The 25,686-nt window shown below is 41.0% G+C and overlaps 1 protein-coding gene across 7 annotated transcripts in view; it reads right to left on the bottom strand.

The window, feature by feature from the left end:
- The window catches only part of EXT2 (exostosin glycosyltransferase 2), a 157,931-nt gene that overhangs the window by 109,216 nt on the left and 23,029 nt on the right, over window positions 1-25,686 (bottom strand). For 5 of the 7 annotated variants that reach the window (XM_054437888.2, XM_063670963.1, XM_054437886.2 and 2 more), the window contains 3 exons: window positions 17,129-17,324; window positions 15,156-15,295; window positions 11,989-12,082 (listed from right to left, as the gene is read on the bottom strand). In XM_054437888.2, the coding sequence (XP_054293863.1) occupies window positions 11,989-12,082; window positions 15,156-15,295; window positions 17,129-17,324 (430 nt within the window). The remainder of the gene's footprint in view (window positions 1-11,988; window positions 12,083-15,155; window positions 15,296-17,128; window positions 17,325-25,686) is intronic. The other 2 variants (XM_063670965.1, XM_063670964.1) reach the window with 1 other exon arrangement.

Below are 25,686 nucleotides of genomic sequence, written 5' to 3' on the forward strand. Positions count from 1 at the left end.
TTTGTAGCATGTTAGCCATCAACATACTAAATTCGGGCAAATAAACAAAATGACTTATTTTATTAATCAGTTTAACCCTTATTTGAAGGTTTGGAAACACTGAGTTCTCTACCAAACACATTGACACTTGATACTTTACAAGTTATTGTATTGTAAACCTAGGTATTTGTCTAAGTAGGTACAGCATGAATTCATAAACCTGTACTTCACTTCCTGTAATGATCATTATTTCTCAGAAATATTTGTCAAATAGTCCCACCCTGTGGGAAACCAGCTGCAAGGAATCAGAGAATTCTTATATAGGCTGCAAATTAATATTTAACACTTTTATTAGAGAGGCTATTTCCTAAAGCAATATCCCATATTGGGGATTCATGACAAGGGATTAAACCGATGGTTAACTTTAGAGACAATTCTCCAACAAATGCCCAAGGAGGAAAGTGTGACCATTTTACCTGCCACCTTCAAAAGGCTATGTAATGAAGATTGTTCATGATCATAAATTTACTGACAACTTTCAACATACTTAAAAATTATTTAGTTTGTTAAAAGTACACTATAAGCAATAACACCCAGTTCACTGTCCTAAATTAAACTTAACTAATTAGACGATATCAACTTAGTCATCAGAAAAGTATGGAAAAGTGATTCTACCACTTTGGAGTTTGGGGCATTTCGTTTTGTTTTGCTGCTCATTTGGTTTTTGTACAATTACAGTTGGTCCCTTGTATTTGTGGTTCTGTATCTGTGGTTCCACATCCATGGATTCAACCAATCACAGATCAAAAATATTTAGAAAAAAAACTGTGCCTGTACTGAACATATATAAAATTTTCTTCCTTTCACTTATTCCCTAAACAATACAGTATAATAACTATCTGCACAGCATTTACATTGTATTAGGAAGTATAATTAATCTAGGGGTAATTTAAAGTATAAGGGAGGATATACATAGGTCATATGCAAATACTATGCCATTTTGTAGCAGAGACTTGAGAATCCTTGAATTCTGGTATCTGCAGGAGGTCCTGGAACAAATCCCCTACAGACACTGAGGGATGACTGTACTCTTCCCCACAAGAGCTACACGAGTAATAAAATGAATCAGCATATTTTATTATTTGTTCAATGACAATCCAAGATCAACAGCTATATATGTTTAACTAACTTACTATAAAAATTCTTGCTTTTGCCTCAACCTCAAGTTAAATGACTATTTTAAATGGAAACACTTGCAAAACTGCTCATGTCCACTTGAAAAAGGAAAAATAACATGTTTGTGCCAAAAAGCTGTATACAGAGTAGTTAGAAATATATATGCCCATTGGATTTTGCTTATCACTACTAACCTCTTCCTAAAAGCTTTAGTTAGAAGAAGAGCAGGAAGATATAAAGTACATTCTAACGGCTTATTCTACCCATCCATCCCCCTTTGGAAGTCAAAGCTGGAAGGTTTAAAGGAGAAGGAGAGTAAGGATGCTCTTTTTAAAATGCCTGGAAAAACATTCTGGGCAGGAGATGCCAAAGATTTTGAAGCTCCCATCAAATCACTGGTCTTGATCCAGGTAATGGTTTTTCCTTCCCCTCAGCTGTCTGCTGCAGTTTTCCAGCAAAGAAAGAAAGAAAAGTGGTAGGATAGAGGGAGGAGCAGCCTCTAGTCCACTTCTCTATAACAGAGAGGGTAAAAAGGGCCAAGTATCGCAGGCTGACATTTATGGAGGGCCTGGTGTTTCCATGAAACTCTCTGGGAGGATTATTGAGGGTTAACAGTCTGGTCTAAAAGGGTCAGCAAAGCAGACTGATGAAAGTCCCTTTAAATTCGGTAACAGTGATGCTGTGGAGGCAGAGACAGCAGGCTGGAGCTGGCAAAGACATGCAAGCAGAGGTCCAGCCAGTTAGACTGACTTTAGGAAAAAAAATTCATTGCAAACCGGGCCACCCTAACCCTTCAAGTTGCCCAACTCACTTGCTGAAGCGTGAAAGCACAAACTGCCAGTGGAATGGCATTTCTAATCTTGGGATAAAAATAAAAGCCCTTGGAAAACCCTCTTTTGCCTAACCCTTCCTGCCCTGCCCCTACCAGTGGCCAACGGCGAGGTTCTGGACCTGCAAAGGTTAATTATCTTGCTAGTCTTTCACCTCTGCATCACGGCCCCACCACCCAATCCCTTCTGCCTGGCATTTTTCTTCAATTTTAATATCAGAAGTTTCACACGCCTGCCTGAGCTCCTGGACTCAGCAGAAAGGCCCATATAGCTGTCAGCAAACTGATAAGGACTTTAAAATGACTCCACAGGGCCTCTTTATAAAGAAGAGCCAAAGAAGCCCATAAAGAAAAGGGCAGGGGCCACGGAAACCAGCCGCTCACACTGTTTTAACGTGGCATTAAAATGGGCCGCAGATTTATGGGAGTGCTTTAGCCCCTGGCCCAAATCATGTGGGAGATGAAGCTCGTCTCCCCTTCTCCAGCGGGATTTCCAATATGGGATGGAGTTCGCTAGAAAGAAATGGGGGAAGGGAGGCAGAGGCAGCAAAATGGGGAGAAGAGGAAAAATGAAGAGGCAAAGGGCACCATGAAAATCAGACATCAGAACTCATTCTCCTTTCTGCAGGATGTGAACAGCTATTTCTAAAAGGTATGTGACCAGTCCTCCTAAATTCACATAAAAATGTCCTTTATTTTTAGTTTATACTTACTAGACTGTAGCTCCTCAGCTGTTTACCACTCAAACATCTATTCTGATTCTAACTTTCCTCTATAAGTTTTTTAAATTAAAAAATGGATAAAATTATGATCAGGCAAAGAAAAGATTAGAAGGGGGAAAAGGCTCAGTACCATTTTTTTTTCCATTGGAAAGGAGAAAGAAAGCAATAATATTTTATCCAAATGTGCCAGTGAATTAAAAAAAAAAACAAAACAAAAGGTCAGCTAAACAGTCACTGATTTTTATCTCCCTACAAGTCATTCTGATCCTCACACACACACGCAAAAAAAAAAAAAAAAAAAAAGAGAGAGAGAGAGAGAGAAGTAAGCCTCTTCCATGCCAAGATGTAAAATGTACACCAGAACCCACAGGAATAAATTCTCTTTCGAGTTTCTAAGCCCAGAAGCAAATGCATAATACATCAGTAGTTGTAACTTACTGTGGTTCTTTAAGACCACTCTGCATTCCTTGGAGGCTCCTTCTAATACTTAAATGCTGCCCCAGGAGGAGCTCTCCCAAATGACTGTCAGCACAGAGTTGGGGGCCAGAATCTACATGCTTTGAGTCAATGATCTCATTTAAACCATACTATTATTACCTCCAGGTTATAGATAAGAAAACAGAAGCTACAAAACTGGTACACACCTGGCAGAGTAGGATTCAAATTCAAGTCTCTCTAACTCACAGGCCCACGGGGCTTTCCAGTACCAACTTTCCTCAAACTTTCTGGACTGGGACCCACAGTAAGAAATACACAAATACATTTTATGCAACAACTCACTACTGGAACAAAAGTTACAGGAAATATTTACCCTTACTATGTATAAAGCTCTCTAATAGTTTCCTATTATATTTCATTTAAAAAAATGCCAGTCGTGACCCACTGAATTGACTTCATGATCTGTTAATGAATCATTACCTTCAGTTTGGAAAATACTGCAGTACACCATGAAAAAAAAAAACAAATCACCAGGCTGGGAGTCAGGAGACCTAGGTTCCAGCTGTAGACTAGGCCTAACAATTCATTCTCAAGATTACTCCAACTTTAGGGCTTACTTGTCACTTGTAAAATACAAGGAATGGGTTGAATAATTTCTAAGGTCCCTTCCAGCTCTTTGATTTCTTTCCTAAATCTCTTCAATTATGTTCACTGCTTTCTCCTTGCCTCACAAATCTTTTCATTACCTTCCGCTTGTTAGTTACCGTCCTTCCCTTCAGTTCTCAACCAAGTTCTTTGTTGCTGGTATTCAAAGCTCTCCCCTGCCTCCTGTGCCTGTGCCACCAGATGCTCCTCTTACCTACTAGTCTCTCCACAGAACCTCCTGGTGGAAGTCAGTGCCCTGATGTTCACCCTCTCTATCTGAAGCTATCCAGTTGTGAAGATTCTTTTCACCTTCTGATCCACTCTGATCTTGAGGTCATTCCTGGCTCTCCTTAGCATAACTGAGTACACAGCACTCCTGGCCTTATAATTTATGTATTACTGAAAGTTCTCTTTCTAGCAACCTGAGGGCCTTTCTTAAAGACAGGATCTGTGCCCACCCTTTTTAAAATCTCCCTCAATATGCCAATACAATACTAGGAACAAAGCAAGTCCTTAATCCATATTTATTTAACTGATTTGCATTATGAAATTAAGGACACTAATTCTCCTAAATTTAAAGAATGCTTAGGTGAGCTACTCTTAGAAAAGTCACCAAACCAATTAAAACTGGTATCACAATAAGATGAGTGACTATACTATACAGTCTAAGTTCCACATACTACTCAACTGTATTTGCCTACAGACAAGACAGACCAAGGCTACCAGGGAAAGTAGCTTTATGGTCTCTCCATCTAGACTGTGAGAATTTAGATTTGCATTATGAAATTAGGGACCCTAATTCTCCGAAATTTAAAGAATGCTTTGGTGAGCTGCTCTTGGAAAAGTCACCAAACCAATTAAAACTGGCATCACAGTAAAACGAGTGACCTATACAGACTAAGATCCACATACTACTCAATTGTATTTGCCCACAGACAAGACAGACGAAGGCTGCCAGGGAAAGTAACTTTATGGTCTCTCCATCTGGACTGTGAGGATTTAGATCTCAGAAGCTATACAAAACAACTGCAAATCAGTCCAAACCTTAAAGACAGGAAAATTTATTTACAGGCCCTAGTGCATTGTAAATCTGAGACAGTTCTATTAAAATGCTTTTCTTGGCTTCCCATCAGATACTTGGTAAAAGTCTTTTATCAACAAGCTTCTTAATAACAAAGTTGAAAAAAACAGTTAAACACATAAAAATGGTCTTCCTTAAGAATTTCAATTAAATGAGGCCTTATTTTATGCTGCTTTAAACAATACACGTTGACCGCTTTCCTTCACAATAGGGATATACATACATAGGAAAATTCCAACAGAATATAGAGTGCTACTGAAAAAAAAAAAACTGTGAAATTTAAAATATCCCACAAAATGATTACACCCATTACCAAGGCTCTCCCATTGGCCAAAGAGCCTCCCTCTGTATCAGAACCATGGTTGTCTACTTCACAGGAAGAACTCCAGGGATCAGGTCAATGTGCACTGTTTAAGGGAAGCAGCCAGTAACTGTCTAAGGGCAAGTACAACAGCAGAGACCACGAAGCACAGCTTGGAGTGGCATGTCAGGACTGGAGAGGGGAGGAGAAGGGGCAGGGAATATTTGGCATTTTTTAAAAAGCCCCAAGAGTCCAGTTTATGTATACTTTTTAAAATCCTCAATTTCACAGTGGCGGTGCAGGGTGGATAAGAATGGTAGACATTATAATACCGATACTGGAAATTAGAGTGAAACCTTTTCCACATTCCTCATAATATATTTCCAGGGCTGTGTCCAGTCCTAAATGTCTCAAGCAACCACTTTTTCAAGGAAGACCATTCAATAAGTACTTAGCTTGAATTGTTGGGAAGCTCATCCTGATTTTTACCCTCAATCCAGGCCACACAGCTCTGTGGTTTGAATGAAGTTGTAGGCAGCAGAACAGAGTGTGCTGCTTGTCTGTCCCTCACATGCTGTGTGGTCTTGGGAGGATTACTTTACGTCTCTTTATCCTCAGTTTCTTCACATAAAAAAATTCAGATTACTCTTCTAATGGCCTAGCTTACCACTCTGTTGAGTCTGCTTTGTAAACTGGTGTACACTGGGGGTGGGAAATGAGGGAGAAATTGACACAGACAGCTATATAACTGTCATGGACATAACAGACCGGCCAGCAGCACAGGGAACCCTCAGTACATCAGTCTGGGTTGCTAAGGTTTCTAGACATCTGAGGGTTTACACTTTTAAGCAAATAACAATTTTTAAAAATAAAAACAAACATTTTAAACAGAAAACTTTATAAAACATATTACACAAGATCAAATATCTTAAAAACATATATGCTAAACAAAATTAAACTTAGCTTAAAGATTCAGGGGCATCACCATGAATAGTAATTTCTGTATTCCCTCAATTTTAAGATGCCTCATTAATAACAGTTTTGTGGGAAGAAATAGAAACTACATTTGATGTTCAAATTGATGATAAGACTTATTTGGATGTCAGAAATTCAAAATATGAAAAATAAAGATGTACTTCTCTGAATTGAGGAATTCTGCCATCTTATAATGATATATCCAGGATACAGTGAAACCTGAAAAGCTGGCTGTCCTTACATTCAATATGCTGAGCATTCTTTTTTATTAAAAATAGCTTTTCCACCCAGCGCAGTGGCTCATGCCTGTAATCCCAGCACTTTGGGAGGCTGAGGAGGGCTGATTGCTTGAGGCCAGAGTTCGAGACCAGCCTGGCCAACATGGCAAAACCCCATCTCTACCAAAAATACAAAAATTAGCTGGGTGTGGTGGCGTATGCCTATAATCCCAGATTCTTGGGAGGCTGAGGCACGAGACTCACTTGAACCCAGGAGGCAGAGGTTGCAGTGAGCTGAGATCGCACCACTGCACTCCAGCCTGGGTGACACAACAAGCCTGTCTCAAAAAAAAAAAAAAAAAAAAGTGTTTCCATCCTCTTTATTCATACCAGATTAGCAGATAACCCATCTCAGATACCTTCACTGTTAGTAGTCTTTCTTCACTTTAAATGTGTCTCTTCCAAACTACTATGGCTATGAAAACCAAATAATTCAAATGTGTTGAAATTGTATGCAAGTAGGATAAAATAAGAGGCCCCTCACAGGGGCTCTCCTATAAAGTACAGGAACTTCAGTGTATGTACACATTTACTGTTCTGTGGCCTCTTCTACCCTCTTCTTGATCACTACTAGGCCCAACTATAGTCTAGAGGTTTTATTTTCTTAAATAAAATTGTTTTGTCTTTTTCCTAATCAGCCCACTACATCTTCAAGTACTTCTCTGCAGCACCAATATTTGGTATGCTTAATAGAAAAATATGAAGGCACATTGAGATGGATCAGTGTAATAGACTGAAAAGAAACTGGTATTTTAATGTACCCCAAGTGTTAAAGGCTAGAGAGAAAAGAAGATGCTGAATGTTTCTGCCACCTCAAAGGCTTCTAGTCAATTGAGTACAAAGAAGAGTTCAAAGGCAAGGCAGGCTCCTAACTTCCACCTCCTAGTGTGGCTGAGGTTAGAGGTCACTGCTGGTGGAGCCACTGACCAATAAAAGAATGTTTGGAAATTCTACTCAACAGATAAACTGGGGATCCATTTACACCTTCCTCCCTATCCATACAAACATTTCTAACGATACAGTCTAGTGCCTATCCAGCCTTCTGAGACCCCAGATTGTGTACTTTTTCTTTGTGATTCAGGGGAGACTGGGAATATGAATGTTCCATTTGACTACAGAAAAATATTTAGCTGCATACTTCTGCCTGCCTTCCAACATAAGAAAGATGGCTGATGGAACTCCCATCTCAAGGCCTACCTCAGATTCTACATCTCCAATAAATTCATCCTGACAGCTTTAGCCCCAACTTTCTCTCTTCCATTTCAGACCCTTAATGACCCATAATGTACCTAGAAAAATCGGCATCATCTTCTCAACTTTCTTTATGCTTATACCCATATATCCCCAACACAAGCCCTTTGTGAATGGGGATCAAAGATTTTTTTATTATCTCCTATAATCTCTCCCCCCACCAAAAAAAAAAATTAGGGATTCAATAAATTAACTAGTTAATCATTAGCTCATAGGACAATAAAAGACCAACTGAGAAGTCAGCTTTATACTGTTACAACTACTGTCTTCTACTGACTTAAGGAACTGTTTTTTAACTTCCCCACAAAAAGCCCTATAAGCCCCCAGTAGTCTGCCCATTGCCACGTGCGGCAGCACTGCTCACTGGTGGCCTTCAGGAATAGACACCAGAGACACAGGTTGTACTTTTTTTCAAAAGTCTTAGTCTAACTATAACTGTTACTTACATTAGGCTCTAGCCCTGTAGTTAACTTTTTGGCTGCTACTATCACATCTAAGGGAATTTAATTTCCTTTCTCCGTCAGGCAGTATGACTTTCTCCCTTGGTACACACGAATTCCCGTCACAACAAGGACTTTCACCACTTTAGACATCTGTCAGATTGTAGCCTTTCTGATCCTAAACTCTAAGCTGCAAAATGTTGCTCCAATACCTTCCTCACCAAGACCCTACCCCACATTTCTGGGGCCAAATCAGAAACTTTAGCTCTATTGCATCTAGGGAGAGTAAAATCCTGTGCTAAGCACTATTTCTTCTTCATCTGAAAGAAACGGTCTCTAGAGAGCAGCTATCAGGAAGATGTCAGTGTGAAGCACCAGAGTGGCTCATGGCATTTAGGATTTCTTGGAAAGATTTAAATACTCAGAGGGAAAATGAGTTAATTAAAAGTGGATGGAGACCTCTGCTGGCTACAACTGTCCAATGCAGCTCCATTAAACTAGTTCGGAGTTTCTCGGCAAGCAAATCAGACTCTGTTCCTCACCCTCAGTTCATTCTGACACATCATCTAGGGGCTCCAAGGTATCAACTACTGATACAATAGGCTCTCCCCTAAAAGTGGATGCCTGTCTTGCAAAAAGACCCACCTGTGACCTCCCTAAAGAGAATTCACTAAGGTATAAGAACTTTTCAGAATCAGCTGTTCTACCATTTTTTTAATTACTCCTGCCAAGGTCAGGTTAAATCAATGGAAGGTAAACAGAAAGCAAAATGACAAGAATGTTTTGGAAACAGTATATTTTGTTATAGAACCAAATAACTCTAATTTTAGAGAGATGAGACATTAACTATCTATAGAGAACAGTGGTTCTCAATTAAGGCAATTTTGCTTGCCCTCCACCCCCAACCCCAAAGGGGACAATTGGCAAGCAATGTTCTAGAGGCATTTTTGGTGATCACAACTGAGGGGAGGGGTGCTATTGGAATCTAGTAGTAGTTGAAGAAACCTAGTCATCCTTTATACCTAACTGGAAATTACTTTAACCAGATAATCTCATATCTAATTGAGATCAGCCCACTCTAGAAATGTGGGGTTAGGAGAAGAAAAGAGGTCATTTTGGGAACATGGATTACTCAGAGAAAGGGGAGTGGGACTAGTGAGTCGCCACAGTGGAGAGCTTTAGACGGTCCGAAAGCAGCACAGGGAAAGAGGCCATCAGAAAGTGGAAAAGAGAGTTAGAAAGGGGGCCGGGAAAGTGCCAAGACCACCTTTCTTTTTAAGCTGGCATAGTGGACTGTTCACCACCAGAGGAGGCAAGTGGCCCTTGTGACTAGAGCTGTTCAAGGGGAGAAGAGATGACCACTAAATTATTAATGTTGTCAAGGAGAGTAATGTTCTTGGTAGGGACAAGCATTTCATAGAGTTTTTTAACAGCCACATGGAACATGAGAGATTATTTAGCCAACCCCTTCATTTCATAAATGAGGAAATGGAAGCCTAGGGAGCTTGGGGACTTACCATGGTCATGCAATCAAAGGGACAGAGCCAGGGATCAAACCCAAGTCTTTTGACTCTGAGTGTGTCTCTTTGAACCCAAATAACCCAAAAGTACACTGTTTTAAATGACCAGCATTCATTCCTTCTCAACTGTTCTATGATTCTGAGCCAATACTGAAAACGACCAAGCTTATCTCAGACCTGCGGTTCCCACACCACCCTCCCATGGGCAACAGTACTCTGTGAGCTGGCAGTAGACGCCACTCCAAAAACCAAATGATTCTCTTTCACAGCTTCAGGGTGGAGGGGTGGAGAAGAAACTGGATAGAATTTGTGCACTTTAACCTCCCCAGTTTTTTCTTAACCTTTCTAGACTAGATTCTAGTATAAAACAGTCTCTGCTTTAGCATATAATTCTATATTTAGTTTTATTAATAAATCAAGATTCCATAAAAAGTAACACAAAGTGGGCCAGGTGTGGTGGCTCACGCCTATAATCCCAGCACTTTGGGAAGCCGAGGAGGGTGGATCACTTGGGATCAGGAGTTCGACCAGCCTGGCCAACATGGTGAAATCCTGTCTCTACTGAAAGTACCAAAATTAGCCGGGCATGGTGGCATGTGACTGTAGTCCCAGCTACTCGGGAGGCTGAGGCAGGAGAATCACTAGAACCCTGGTGGCAGAGGTTGCAGTGAGCTGAGATCATGCCACTGCACTCCAGCCTGGACTACAGAGTGAGACCTCTCGGCGGGGAAAGAAAAGGTAACACAAAATGCACAAACATTATGACTCCTCAAGGAGCATTTTCTTCTACACAAGTTTTAGGAACCACAGGTTTAGATAAAAAATCTAGAGATCTCCGGACTGATTTTCTGATTCACTAAAACTTAGATGAAATCAGTGGTTAAATAACAACTGGGAAACCCAGAAACTTAAAACGAACATGAAGATGCTATAAATAAACTGCAGGGAAGCTAAAACTAACCTGCGATTTGCGTTCAGACTAGAATGCCAAAATATTGCACAGATGAGGTCACTGAGGCCCAGAGAAGGCAGATCCTTACCTAAGGGTACAGAGTTTGTAACCCATAGAGCTGACACCCAAGCCAGGCAATCTGAGGTAAGAACCTACAGACTTAATCTGTGTTGATAAGAAGTTCACCATCATAATAAAGAGGGTGGACTGAACACATCACTAACCTCACTCTCCTAAAACTCTAAAATGACAATTAAGGGGAATTTTCTAAATTAAGGTATGTATCCCCTAAGATAAAGAGAATGAAAGACAAGATAACAGCATCAGAATGTGGAAGCTGAAAAGTAGAGGAAGAAGTGGTAACTGATGCTATAGACTCAAGACAGCTGCCTCCTAAATCAGCTGAGAAAAACTTGAGTCACACTGCAGAGCCCCAAGTCAGGGGAAGAGTGGGGTTCAAGCAGCAGGACAGAATGAAACTTTAAGTAACAGTCAGAACCTCAGATCCCCTCCCCACACAGCCAGGCAGATGCACTGCCCCCATCCAGACAGAATCCTGTGGCCTGTTCTTGGGACAAGGCCAAATGCAGGCTCTCTGCCTGAGGGTGGGGGTGCCGAACTAACAGCAAGGGGTTGCGTGGGCCAGTTACGCACTTACTGCTGAGAATCTGCCAAGCCTCTTTTCCTGCTCTTCTCCCACGTCGGTGATTTTGACAAAGATTAAACCTTTTTAAAAGTCCATTAAAAATTTTTGGGATAGTCTTCTTAACTTTTTCACCTTGCTTGATATTTAAACCCAATTAAATGTCCTTCAGGAGAAAGAAAGGGAAGCAGGACTCAGTGGGACATCAACTGGAGTATGAGACAGTCAGAGAGCAGCCTAGGGAATGGGGTGGCAGAAGGTAGAAAAGAAATTTGGAAAGAGAGGCAGGAAAATGGCAAATGTTCCAGAAGAGAGGGGAGGATTCCCTAATTACAAAGGATGACTGAACTCGGAACCTGGGCTAGTTTGTGCAGCAATAGTATCATGGTCAAGAGCTACACAGAAGTATTGCCCTGAAATGGTCCAGCTTCCATGGCTGTCTTAGTCACTACGACTATCACCTGCTGTGACTACAAACCCTCCAAAGAGCTTCAGCTTTGCATCTGCTATGGTAAGACCCTAAAATTGCAGTAGGCTTACCTCTGCAGAGTTCTCTGAGAGTTATTATTTCAAACCTTATTTGACGCAACTCACCTAACACTAATTTCCTATCGTTTAAGTTTGGCTAGTTGATCTAGTGGAGGAAGTAAACCCCACTCAGGCATTCAGCTCCTGTCCCTCTGTATCCAGTCAAGGCCACCATTTCAGTACCACCCATGTCACCTCCCCAAGAGGGCTGCTTGGACTTGGCCTCTTACCTGTCTCTGCATTTCTTCAATCTGTCTTTGGGGGATGCTCTGCAAAATACTGTACACATCTGACATCTTTTCTTCTGGTACAACCACAGATGCTCTGGAGACAACAGCAAAACAGTTTACATACACACAGCCCTTCACAGAAAGCATTTCTACACACAGTCGTGTTTCATTTCACAAGCAGAAACAACATCCCAAACCTCCTTCAGCCCCACATCCCTTCCAGTAAGTATTGTCTCTTTCCCCTCCCTTCCTCGCTGAACTTCTCAAAGGAGTTCTCTTACAGCTCCATTGTTTTACCTCCCACTCCCTACTCCATTAATCTTTCATCCTGCCTCCACTCCACTAGTGTGCTCTAGCCACACTGGTATTATTTCAGTCACTTGAACACCCCATGCTCTGCCCTACCACAGGGCCTTTGCATGTGAAATCCCAACCACCTAGTACACTCTTCCTTTATTCCCTTTCTAAATTAACAAATACTTTTCTCCTTTAGCTATCTATGCAAATCTATTCATTTATCTGGCATATATTTATGGAAGCCCTATTATGTGCTAACCCAACAGTGAATTAATTAGACAAGGAAGGCAAGAGAGTAAGCAGGCCAGAAGAATGCTTCCAGGCAAAAAGTCTAACAAGCAAACAGCCCTGAAGAAGCAGTATGGTGGGCAAGTTCCAGGAACAGCAAGGAGGCTATTGTGGCTGAAGCAGAGTAAAGAAGGCAGAGAATAACACCAGGAAAGAAGAAATGGGACAGACAGAGTCACAGCAAAGAGTATAGGACCTTGTAGGCCACTGAAAGACTTGTGCTTTTTTTCTGAGATGGGAAGCCATGAGAGGGTTTTGGGCAAAAGCATGATATAACCTAATCATGTTCCAACAGGATCATTCTATCTAAAGTGTTAGAATAAACTACAGGAAAGCAAGGACAGGAGCAGAGAGAACAACTGGAGAACACTGCAAAAGCCAGGCAAGAGATGCAGATGAGGGAAGACTTGATGACGGGGATAAGAGGGTAGAGCCCACAGGGTTTGCTGACAGATTAGATGTGGTGGGTAAGAGAAAGAGAGGACTCAACAATCACTTTTCCTTCACGACATTTAGCAGAGTTTGTAATTACATTTGTATACATTAATGATTAAACTCTAAACCTCACTTCTGCCAACTAGGCTAGTCCATTAGGACGGAAAGTGTGCCTGGCTCCACTCACCAGCGTATCCTCAGCACCTGGTATATTACTGCCTTGCACACAGTTAGCATTTGATAAACATTTGTTAAGTAAGTAAATGATTTCCACTATACAGATGGGAGAACTGAGACTCAAAAAAGATTAAGTCATTTGCCAAGATCAAAAAGCCAGCCAGTGAGAGAGCTGGTTATCTCAACCTAGGCCTTCTGACTTTAAATCCATAATTAGCACTACCCAAGCAGATCTAGATTCTCATAGAGATACCCTTTTGGACTCAGCTTAGAGTTACCGCCTCTGTGAAGCCCTCACCAATCCCACTGCCAATGATGGTGTGTGTCTCCCCCTCCTCCTGGCATCCCATCCAGTCACAGCTGTCTCATCACAGGATTTGGTAACTGCTGATTTACTCCTCTGTCTTCTACCACTACACTATGAGTGTCCCTGAGAAAAGGTTTGGCCTTGATTGTATTTGTCTCCCTATACTTAAGACAGTACCTGGTAAATAAAAGGTACTTAATGGATGCTTTCATTGGGAGATAAATTCTGGAAGTGGCTCATCGCTTCTCTAAGACATGAAGAATAACTACATGCTCTCCTCTTTCAAGCTGAGTTAGGCTCCCTCCTCTCTTCTGGGTTTCCATGGTCCCCTGTGCATACAGCTGCTATGACATTTACCACAAAACATTATCATCAGTTTGTCTTCTCTCACTAGATCCTAGCTTCCTTGGAAACAGAGACTCTGTGTTACTCACAAGAGGGTTTCCAATCAATGTGAGATGAATGAATAAATGAATGAATGAATAAACTAGAGCTATTCAAGTTGTTCAAATACCTGTGGTGATCAGATTTGGACAGAAATACCAAAAAAGTTGGGAGAGGAAAAAACCAGTAAGCATTTGAGGCAAGGAAAAGACTGAGAGATAGATATGAATGGAATTAATTTTCAACAACCTTCATCCTGCAAAATCTTGGGAAAGTGAAGCATGAGAATAGAGGGCTATTCTGTTTATTGCAATATAAATGGTGAACACCCAGTAGAATGGAACTGGGTCCATCTGTACACTGGGAATGTCTCTAAGCTTTCATCTACATGAGGCTCTCCACCACCATCTACAACATTATGCAAATTCGATAGACTCTAGACCAGTGGTTCTCAACTCTTGACTACAAATCAGAATTACCTGGGAGCTTTAACATTCAGAATCCCCAAGAATTAGGCAAGGCATTTTTTTTTTAAGCTCTCCAGGTGAGTCTACTCTGTAGTCAAAGTTGAACACTGGTCTAGGCTAGAGGTTGGTAACCATTTTCTGAAAAGCAGCGGTCCCCAACTTTTCAGCACCAAGGACTGGTTTTGTGGAAGACAATTTTTCCACAGACTAGGTTTGGCAGGGAATCGTTTGGGGATGAAACTGTTCCACCTCAGATCATCAGGCATTAGTTAAATTCTCATAAGGAGAGCGCAACCTAGATCCCTTGTGTGCATAATTCACAGTAGGGTCCACGCTCCTATGATAATTTAATGCCACCACTGATCTGACAGGAGGCGAGGCTCAGATGGTAATGTTCACTGGCCCGCTGGTCACCTCCTGCTGTGCAGCCCGGCTCCAAACAGGCCACAGCCCGGGAGTTGGGGACCCCTATGATGAAAGGCCAGATAGTGATATTTTAAGCCCTGTATGTCATCCAATTTCTGTTGCAATTACTTAACTCCACCAATGTGACACAATAACAGCCAGACTATACGTAAAGGAAGGGACATGGCTGTGTTTCAATAAAACTTGACTTACAAAAACAGCCAGCCTGCAAACTGGCCTCGGTTTGTGAACTGCTCTAGGCCAGTGTACTAACTCTCCTAATGGAAAGTAGAGAAAAACTATCTGTAGTAGTTCTTGAACCAGGGTATACATTACAATGACCTGAGATTTTATTTATAATACACGCAGAACCACTAGTGTAGAGTTTACTAGAAGGTACTACCCACCTCTTCCAGTCAAGAACTTCAGAGAAAGGCAAAATATAGGAGTCTGCAATGACAACCGGGACACAGCCAGCTTGTAACACATCGCTTAATACTGCCTGGCCCAGCCGAGCTCCACGAAGGACCACACAGAAAGTAGCCTCCTGCAGGAACACAAAGAGGCAGGAGATTACAAACTAGTTTTGCTGATCCACTAACTTTGATCCTTATAGACCACAAAGTTTCTACAAGGGTTGATGCCAAGCAATACTGAGGCATCTTGACACAAAAATGCCAAAAGACAACAGCTCACACCTGTAAAACTTGAAAAGTTTAAATGGCTGCAATGTTTTGTATTAATATTTCTACTCTTCAGTATTGCTTCAATGCCACCACTGTTGGCCTTCTGAAAATGTTCAAGGTCAATGTCAAAGTCTTCCCCTAGACAGCTAACAACGTGACTTCCTGCAAATGTGTCTCTTTAGGCCCTAGTGTACTATGTAAACACACCACGGCACACTGTCTGACATCTCTTACAGTACTTACCTCAGCCTACCTTGTAATGGAATTATTTTGTCCGGGAATTTCAGGCTTTCTAGAAGACCCCCTAAAGGGAAGGTATCAAATCTCTTTTCATCTTTCTACCCCCCATAGCATCTAACAGTGTGCTTTTTATATAGAAGATATTCATTTCACGAATTCAATGCCTTTGAAAAGATATTAAGACTAATATGTTCTATAAAAAAAAATCTAATGAAAAATTTCTTCCTCATTCACTCCCTCAAACCCCCTCAATGTGGGGAATACTTGGGAAAAGGAGAGATGTACCACAGAAAAAACAGCTGCAATAGGTAAACCAAAATACAGAGACCTTAACTACCTAACATTCTGTTTCTCCCAGTTTTTGCCTCTTAAGAAGGAGGGAAAAAGATTTTTTAAAAAAACCAAAAACTAATCTTTAAAGCTAGAGAAAAGGAAAGTTCAGAAAAAGAAATAAAGGAATTCGATATTCCAAACACCTCTGGGGATAAATGAGAAAAGCAGCAAGAGGAGAGGAAGAGAAGTCATCATGGTGCCCGGAGGTACAGGTGGAAAGCTCCCCTGACCTCAAGAGTCGGCATCCAGATGTGGACACACGTGCTGATAACCATTTTTCCTGTCTAGACAAAGGTTACTATAAATACTCCTGCCCTCATCACCACTGTTACCAGCCAGACATTCCAGGAGGAGTGCAGCACTTTTTGAATGTATTTTTATAATCCCAGTATGGGCAAGCTCTCTGGAGATTTAAAAAAAAAAAAATCACACCAGCTCCTTTGTGTTTCTCCTTGAGCTAACCTGTGTCCATTTTAAGTATTTAAGTGAACAAAGCTCAATTTCTCATTTCCTAGCCACCATACCCTTGGAATGTCAAATATCCTACATATAAAACATCCCCAAAGGGACTGCTTTCCCTATGGTTATGGAAGTACAGCCATTCCCACTATGTAAATAAAGGACATGCTACTGACAGGAGATGCTAAAGGTGGCAAGAACTCCAAATAGCAAAACGATCAAAACAACCCCTAAACCCCTCCACTCCCAGGGAAAGTTCACTGTGGCTCTGTAGGCCAGTATGGTCAAGGGATGCAAGTTGCCACCTCAAAGAAGAAAATTTCTCTGGACTGCCTTATGAATACGGGGGTAAAAGCAAGATACATTTGCCTGCTTTGTCCATGTGGCTTGTCTGCGAATCTATGAGACTTGTGTTTTTGAAGTATAATGACTATCTGAAAGGAGTATGGACTCTCAAAGGCCAAACAGCTTTGCACGAACACAAGACACCAGACATCCAAGTACCTGAAGGTCTACATGTCCAGTAAAGAGCAATGCTATGTTTTCTTCCCCTTGGGTAATTCTAGTTGCATGTTGAAAACAACTCAGGTTTGCTCGGCTCAATTTTAACCCATGTAAGCAAACTCTACTGAGCCTTGCGAGAGGTAATGAATGACACTCACCTGTAGCACCTGTGGGTAATCGAAGACCTGGTGCTTGTGGCAGCGCTTACGGACAGAAAGGACACCCTCTGAGAGGTTGGTGCATTTATCGAGTACTAACACTGACTCTCCATGTTTGACCTGGAGGGCTTCTAGGTCCTCTCTGTATTCGGGATGGAGACCCACCTGAGATGACAGGAGGAAGTATTGCCGTGGACTACAAGCGAAAAAACAGGTGATTGGAAAATTGCAGCTGGTATGTTAGTCAAGGTAAGACAAACTTTGATATTAAACTTACGACAGTGTTTCCTTACCAGTCTTCACCTCCACTGATTTTTTAAATTATCTTCTGTAGTATTAGTAAATATTTAAAATATTATATATTGTGAGAAAGTAAGATATGATTCATTCACACACTGAAATATTATGCAATCATAACAAATCTTATTTGGGAATAGTTCTTGATATTGTGAGGAAATGCTTATAATATGCTAAGCTGAGAGCACATGCTATAAATTATGTGTGTGCGAGTGTGTGTGTGTGTGCGCGTGTAGGAGAGAAACTGATAATTTGGAAGGAACATCAAAGTGTTGTCTTAGTTACATCTGAGTCCCTGATCTGAAAGGGACTAGAAGCTGGCTGCATTCTTCAAATGGGGAAAGAGGGAAGCTTGATGGGAAGCACTGGCAGGCAACCGAAGGGCTCTGGAAAGGGCTGCTCCTGGCTGTCGAACAGCATCCCTGTGCAATGGAGAGGCTATAGGGAAAGTCCCCATCATCAAGGCCTCATAAATGGGAGGGAGACAGAATTGGTAGTTGAAAACAAGAAGTAGAAAAAACGATCTTCATCGAAGCATAGAATCTCCAGTCTTAACATCTGGATGGCAAGGATGTGTAAAAGAAAACAGGGAAGAAAGATCTCCAAGGGTCTAGTGCCATGCAGATCTCCACAAGAGACAGATATGGAAACATAAAGTTAGTAAGTCTGAAGTCAAGGGGAAGATTTTGGAGAGACCAGATGGGAAGTAATTCCCTCCTGGAAGACAAGACTCAAACAAGACAGAGAGGGTACAGAACATAAAGGCTATACAGGTTGAGCATATCAAATCTGAAAATCTGAAATCCAAAATGCTCCAAAATCCAAAGCTTTCTGGATGCCAACATGATGCTCAAAAGAAATGCTCATTGAAACATTTTAGATTTCTGGATTTGGAATGCTCAACCAAGTGTATAATGCAAATACTCCAAAATCTGAAAAAATCAGGAGTCCAAAACACTTCTGGTCCCGAGCATTTTGGATAAGGGATACTCAACCTGTTTAGGCTGAGGGACCACAAGGAATCAGAGTCAAAGAGAAGAATCACAGAAAGCATGTTCCAGGAAGAAATGAAACACTCATTAGGCCTAGAAGCAGCACACACTGAAATCCAGCTCAAACTGGTACAGCCCAGGGAAAATACTAGGGCTACGTATCTCTCACAGGCAACGCCACCACGCAACCTAGAGTTTGCGAACCCATCCATTTTTTGTTGTTGTTGTTTTTGGCTTTGAAGAGAGAATGGTAATTGTTACTTTTCCTTAGTTACTCAGACTTGTTTGGAAGTTCTAGCTGGGGAGCATCTCACTCAATAATTATACTCTAACTGAGAAGGTCATCTTCTTTTATAGAGGATTAAGCTTCAGGCCCAAATCACATAAAGCAATGAGTGAAGGTGAACACCTGCCTAGCCAGCTAGACTAGTCATATGAACCCAGAGAAAAGAGCAACCTATACCACAGCTAGACTGCTTTTACATCCTCAGGATCAATTCTGGTTTTGGCCTAACTAAGAGCAAAAGGCACTTAACACATCACAATTAAGAAAAAAAGGAACCAGCAGACTCCCTAGAACTTCGCTAATAGCAACTAGCTACCTGAGGCCATTTAAATTAAACTAATTAAAAGTAAATAAAATTAAAAGTTCAGTTTGTCAGTCACACTAGGCCCATTTCCAGTGCTCAAATAGCCATATGTGGCTGGGGGCTGCCTGACAGCACAAATGTTGACCACGTCCTTACTGCAGAAAGTTCTACTTAATGGAGCTGCGCCACAAGGTAGGTGAGAGCCAGAGGCCAGGATGACGGTAAGTGGGGATAAGAAAGGTATACAACAGCAACCCAGCAGGGAGATGGTTTGGATCAGCTGTACAGACTGGTTCCTTTTTCCTGGCCCATTTCCTCCTAAATTACAATTTATTGAGCAATATGTTCAATATTTATAGCCAAAAGTATTCTTTCTAGACACTGAAACAGGCTTTTGAGTTCTACTCCAAGCCCTGAGCCTCAATAATTTTTCTTTTGTAAAAGTATTAATTTTCAGAGGATGACTTAGTGATGGCGAGATCACATATAGGGAGCACCCGCAGTTCATCTCAGAGTAAACACCATCTTTGCTCAAATTACTTCTGTAATCAAACTTACCCGTTTAAACAAGAGGAAAATTTATAGTCAAACCCACAAGACAAGCAGGGAAACTTCCTTAATAATTAAAGCTATTCAAAAATGAAATGGACTGTCTTGTAAGTTGGTGATTTTTCAATATAAATCAGAAACTTTTTCAGTAAAAAGTTACTGAAAAGTCATGCATCAAGTTAAGAGCTAAATGGTCTTTAAAGGTCTTTCCAAACCATAAGACCCTGGTTCTTTGAAGGATCTCATGGATGTTTCTGGAGCCTTTCTCTTTAAGTAGAGCTGATAGCACAAAACTAGTGCTCTACCCTCTCCAGAAAAAGAATAAACAGGTGGGCATCCAAGAGGAGTGAAGAGGATGTCCAGGCAGAAGGGCATAGAGTATTGGAGTCCCAGAGGGCATTTCTGCATGGTCGGGTGGGGAAGAAGGCGCATGTGGAATGTTCAAGCCCTAGTGGGGTGGGAGCTTCTGCTTAAGAGAAGAGTAGTAAGGTAGCCTGGCGCAGGGTATCAGAGCCCCAGAAGGGAAAGGAAGGCTTCTGTGCTGGGGGAAGAGTTATGGGGATGCTGGAGACCAAGTGAGGTTAGGAGGGCATCTGGGCAGCTCAGAAGAGAGTGTTAGAGCCTGGGCAGGCTGAGAAGGGTGCCCAAGTTGTGGGGAGAATGATGGTAATGATAGCATCACCCCAGCGCTAGAACCCAAGAAGTGTGCGAAAGGCATCTGTGCTGGGAGGGTGCAGGGCAGCAAAATGTAGGGGGTCAGAGTCTCAGCAGGGATGAGGAGGGGTGGGGAAGGCCTCTGTGCAATGTGGGGGCAGGGGGGCAACAGAAGTTTGATGAATATAAGAGGGTTGATCAAATAAGCAAAGATGCTGAGGATAATGAGAGCCAGATTTCTAGGAGTCAGAGAAGGGAGTTACAAATATGGAAAGAGAGAAAACCAGAATGCCCCTGCAGTGTTGGATGGAACTGGAGATACTGAGATGAATGCATCATTTTCAATATGCATAAATAGATAGACATCTATCTGTACAGATATAGAAATAAATACAGATGTTAATGTGTGGTGCTCAAAGAAAACTCTTAAGAAAGACTCTGGGTTAGATTTCACTGATGAGAAATAAAGTTCTACTTTAGACATTCAGTTACCAGGATCACTGGATCCCCGCTCTACTGCTACTCCATTTTCAACATAAATGTGTAGATGTGAACAAGTCTAAAAATGTGTCCCTTGCTTGCATGCTGGCTGTCCCTGACCTGGCAGATGGTTGAAGGAGTATGCTCATTTTAGTTTTAAACCAACTAAATTTTAAGGTGGATTTGTTTTTCTTTTAAAGACTAAAATGACTAGCTGTGGCTTTCATGTCTCCTCCCAGCAGTGCTGATATCTAAGTTTAAGCAAAACCATGCTGAGAACTTGAAGTCTCCCTCAATAGTAACAGTTGTAAACTCCCAATTTAGTTCATTTTAGGAGGAAAATGACAAGAATTCCAGCTGAGGCCAAAACAGCTGTGAGAAGCAGCTATCAATAGCAACAATCATCTACTTCCCATTGAACAAATGCTGACAGAGATTTAAAACAAAAATAAAAGCAAAGCTCTCACTGTTCTGTACAGCCCACAAGAGATGTGGGAATTCCCTTAAACAGCAACTCTCACAAGGATCAACAAACCCAAAACACTGCCATGAGATGGCCCACCCTGCCTTCTCCCACGTCCCTGGCAGGATGATGAGTCTGAACCTGTCTTTACTTTTTAATTTTTTTTTGTCTTGGTTTTCGGGGGCAGGGAGGGGTGGTGGTAGGAGATGCTCTTATATAAAAGTTAACACCACAAGTGCATGACCAGACTGCAAGCTGGCACCGAAATGGACAGCACGGGCCCAAGCCAAGTTGCAGAAATCCATCTACCGGCCAGCAGAGGGAGGTTCATGCTCAGCGCAGCCTTACCTTTCGGTGCTACCCTGAAGATAAACTGGACACTCCTATCAGGTTATTGAACCACAGAACTTTAGAAATTAACTGACACCTTTTCAAAGGATCTAGTTAAAGATATTAATTCCAGCTGAGTTATACATAAAAATTAGAGACACTAAATTACTAGGAAAAATACCACCAATATAAAATCTCTGAAACTAATTATATATTGATGTATCTAAATCTCTGAAACTAATTATTTGAAAATGAGTTTTACTGTTTGGAGTGGTTTTTCTCCTTTGTTTTATTTTCACTTAAAGCTTTTATTTTCAGTTTTCTTCCCTGGATTAAACCTGAAGGGGATTAAGAGTCCTAAACCAATATAAAAGAGCTAGATTATATGAGAGGGATTAAACAATAAAAAGAGAGTTTGGTTCAAGTGGTCTCAAGAAAAGTGCACTGAAGACAGAGGCCCACAGCAGCTGAGCAGTGCTAGCAAACCAGTCCTCACATGTCACTCTCTGCCTCACCCAGGGTTTCTCAACCCCAGCGCTGCTGACATTTGCACCCAGTAATTCTTGATGTTGGGGGCTGCCCTGCCCTATGCAGAGAAGAATTAACATAGCAGGCCTGAGTGTTCTCCTTAGAAAGGCTTGCTTATAAGTTTGGTCTTTGGCTGTCATCTGGAAACTTGGATTTGGAGAGGGTTCCCATCATCCCTGGAACTGATAAGAGTGGCTCACTATATCCAAACTGCACAAACAAATGTGGTTTATGCTGAACACATGCTTTCCTTCTGGGAGTCTGGAAGTTTGGCACGTGCCAGGCAGAGACAGCCTATGCAATCAGCTCCTAAGAAAGGCCCTGGGCGCTAAGTCTGACGAGCTCCCTTAGTTGACAGCATTTCACAAGTTGTTGTCACAGCTTGCTGCTGAGGGAACTGAGCACATCCTGTGCACTGCACTGGAAGAGGGCACTTGAAGGCTTGTGCCTGGTTTCTCCAGATTCACCCCATGTGCCTTCTACCTCTCTGACTGTGCTGTGCATCCTTTTGCCGTAATAAGTCACAGACATTAGTACAATTATATGCTGAATCATGGAGCCCTCCTGGCAAATCACAGTAACTGGAAGTGGTCTTCAAGACCCTCTGACACACATCCCCACAGTCATGACAGTCAAAACTGTGTATGTGTATATATATATATATAGAGAGAGAGAGAGAGAGAGAGAGAGAGAGAGAGAGAGAGCGAGCGCCAAATGTCCCCTGGGGGATAAAATCATTCCCTTTCTCCTGATGAGAGACAGCAGTCTAGCCCAATACTTGGTCCAAACAGGCTTTCAATAAAGGTTTGACTTGAAGTGAACTGAACTAAACTGAATTGAATTAAATAATTTCCAGAACAACTTTAGGAGGAAAAAAAGAGAAAAGGAAATGAATAAAAACTTTTTAAATCACACAACAGATTTAAGTAAATGCTCACAGAAGCATCAGAGCAGTAACTTTTTTCTCTACTTATAGTTATTTCTATCTCGTGCTACATAAATATGCCAAATTAAGACCCTAGGCACATAACAGAAACTTGTACCACCCCAAAGGATACCAGTGGGGCTCATGTAGATGGTCTCATCCTTTCTGAATTTATGAAAATCTAACCTCGAAATAGGACACTGAATTATATCAGTTTCTTCTGTCTGTGAATTCACTAGAAGAATTATTTGTGTATTTCCATTGTGATGATAATCCAAAAAATTAGTATGGGGATAGTTTTGCTCATATTTAATGATGAATACTGCTAAAAAATATTCAACTTCCAAGTTTCTATTTAGTGGGCTGATGAGATGAGAGAAACACTAAAAATGTAAATCATACAAAGCAGTAGAGTAAAATGCAGATAGAATCTAGGCTGTGGGTATACATTATGTTCAGTGTAAAATTTTTTAAACTTTGCTGTTTGGAAATTTTCATAATAAAATATTGGAAAAAATATGAATCATGCATCTGTACCATATGAAGATAAATGATGTCACAATATGCTATCTAAAGGGAAGTTCCTAATGTTTCAAATAGAAAACATGGTTTTAAAAAAAAGTACATTTTCACCCAACATACAACAGTATAGGCACATCAAACCCAGGAAACCTGTAATTAACTCCACATTCACCTTAAAGATGCAATCTCATTTCAAAGAAACAGCATCAGCTATCATATTCAATTATGTTAATCTGAATGTTATTAGTTTTGTAGATGTGCTTATATTTAACTTGCAAATTTATTTCAGTTTTGTAGTTGTATAAGCACAAAGAGTTTAGACTGTTTTTTATTTATATCTACTTATAACAAAAATAGTTAATTAAAATGCAAAGGACCTTGAATAGTCAGAAAAACACTGAAAAAGAAGAACACAGCCTGGGCAGTATCACAAGAACCCATCTCCATAAAAAATTAGCCAGGCGTGGTGGCATGTACCTATAGTCCTAGCTACTTGGGAGGCTGAGGCAGGAGGATCACCTGAGCCCAGGGGTTCAAGGCTGCAGTGAGTTATGATCCCACCAATTTGATCCAGCACGCGGGACCTTGTCTCTTAAAACAAGAAAAAGGAAGAACAAGTTGGAGAACTTACATTTATTTCAAAACTTAATACAAAGCTAAGGTAACCAAGACAATGTAGTACTGGCATAATAGACATATAGACCAACAGATTCGAATTGACAATCCAAAAATAAACCCATATATCTATGGCCAGTTGATTTTTAACAAGGGTACCAAGACCATTCAATAGAAGACGACTTGTTTTTTCAACCAGTGGTGTTCAGACAACTAGACATACACAAGCAAAAGAATGAAGTTGGACCCCCACCTTATACCACATACAAAAATTAACCAAAATGAACCACAAATCTAAATTTAAGAGCCAAAACTGTAAAACTCTTAGAAGAAAACGTAAGGGTAAATCTTCATTGCCTTGGATTAGGCAATGGTTTCTTAAAAATGACACCCAAACTGCAAGTAACCAAAGGAAAAATAGATAAATTGACTTCATCAAAATGAGGAACTTTTGTGCATCAAAGGACACTATCAAGAATGTGAGGCCGGGTGCGGTGGCTCACACCTGTAATCCCAGCACTTTGGGAGGCCAAGGTGGGTGGATCACCTGAGGTCAGGAGTTTGAAACCAGCCTGACAAACATGGAGAAACCCCGTCTCTGAAAAAAATACAAAATTAGCTGGGCATGGTGGCACACGCCTGTAATCTCAGCTACTTGGGAGGTTGAGGCAGGAGAATCACTTGAATCTGGGAGGCGGAGGTTTTGGTGAGCCGAGATCACGCCATTGCACTCCAGCTTGGGCAACAAGAGCAAAACTCCGTCTCAAAAGAAAAAAAAAGAAAGAAAGTGAAAAGCAATCTATAGAATGGGAGAAAGGATTTGCAAATCATGGATCTGATGAGGTTCTAACATCTGTTATAGATAAAGAATTCTTATAGCTAGCTCTACGATAAAAGGACAATTCAATTTTAAAATGGGCAAATGATCTGAATAGACATTTCTCCAAAGAAGTTATCTAAATGGCCAATATGCACATGAAAAGATACTCAAAATTATTAGTCAGTGGGGAAATGCAAACCAAAACCACAATGAAGATACGACTTCACATCCACTAGGATGGCTAGAATAAAAAACACAGGCAGTAACAAGGGTTAGTGAGGATATGGGGAAATCGAAACCCTCATACATGGCTGGTGGGAATGTGAAATGGTGCAGCCGCTTTGGAAAAAGAGTTTGGCAGCTCCTCAAAAAGTTAAACATAGAGCTACCGTATGACCCAGCAGTTCTGCTCCTAGGTCAAGAGAACTGAAACCAGCTTTACACACAAACTTGTATACAAATGTTCATAGCAGCATTATTCATAAGAGCTAACAGGTGGAAATAATCCAAATTTCCATCAACTGATGAAGAGATGAATAAAATGTGGTATATTCATATGATGAAATATTCAGCCAAAAAACAAAGGAAGTACTGATTCCATGCTATTACATGAATAAGCCTTGGAAACATTATGCTAAGTGAAAGAAGACAGGTACAAAAGACCATTTATTGTATAATTATGTTGATAGGAAATGTCCAGAATAGGCAAACCTATAGAGAGAAAAAGCAGATTAAGGATTCTTGCTGGGGACAGAGGTAAGGGACTGACTGCTATTGGATATTAGGTTTATTT

This window comes from Pongo pygmaeus, chromosome 9 (genome assembly GCF_028885625.2).
Source record: "Pongo pygmaeus isolate AG05252 chromosome 9, NHGRI_mPonPyg2-v2.0_pri, whole genome shotgun sequence".
Classification (NCBI taxonomy): Eukaryota; Metazoa; Chordata; class Mammalia; order Primates; family Hominidae; genus Pongo; species Pongo pygmaeus.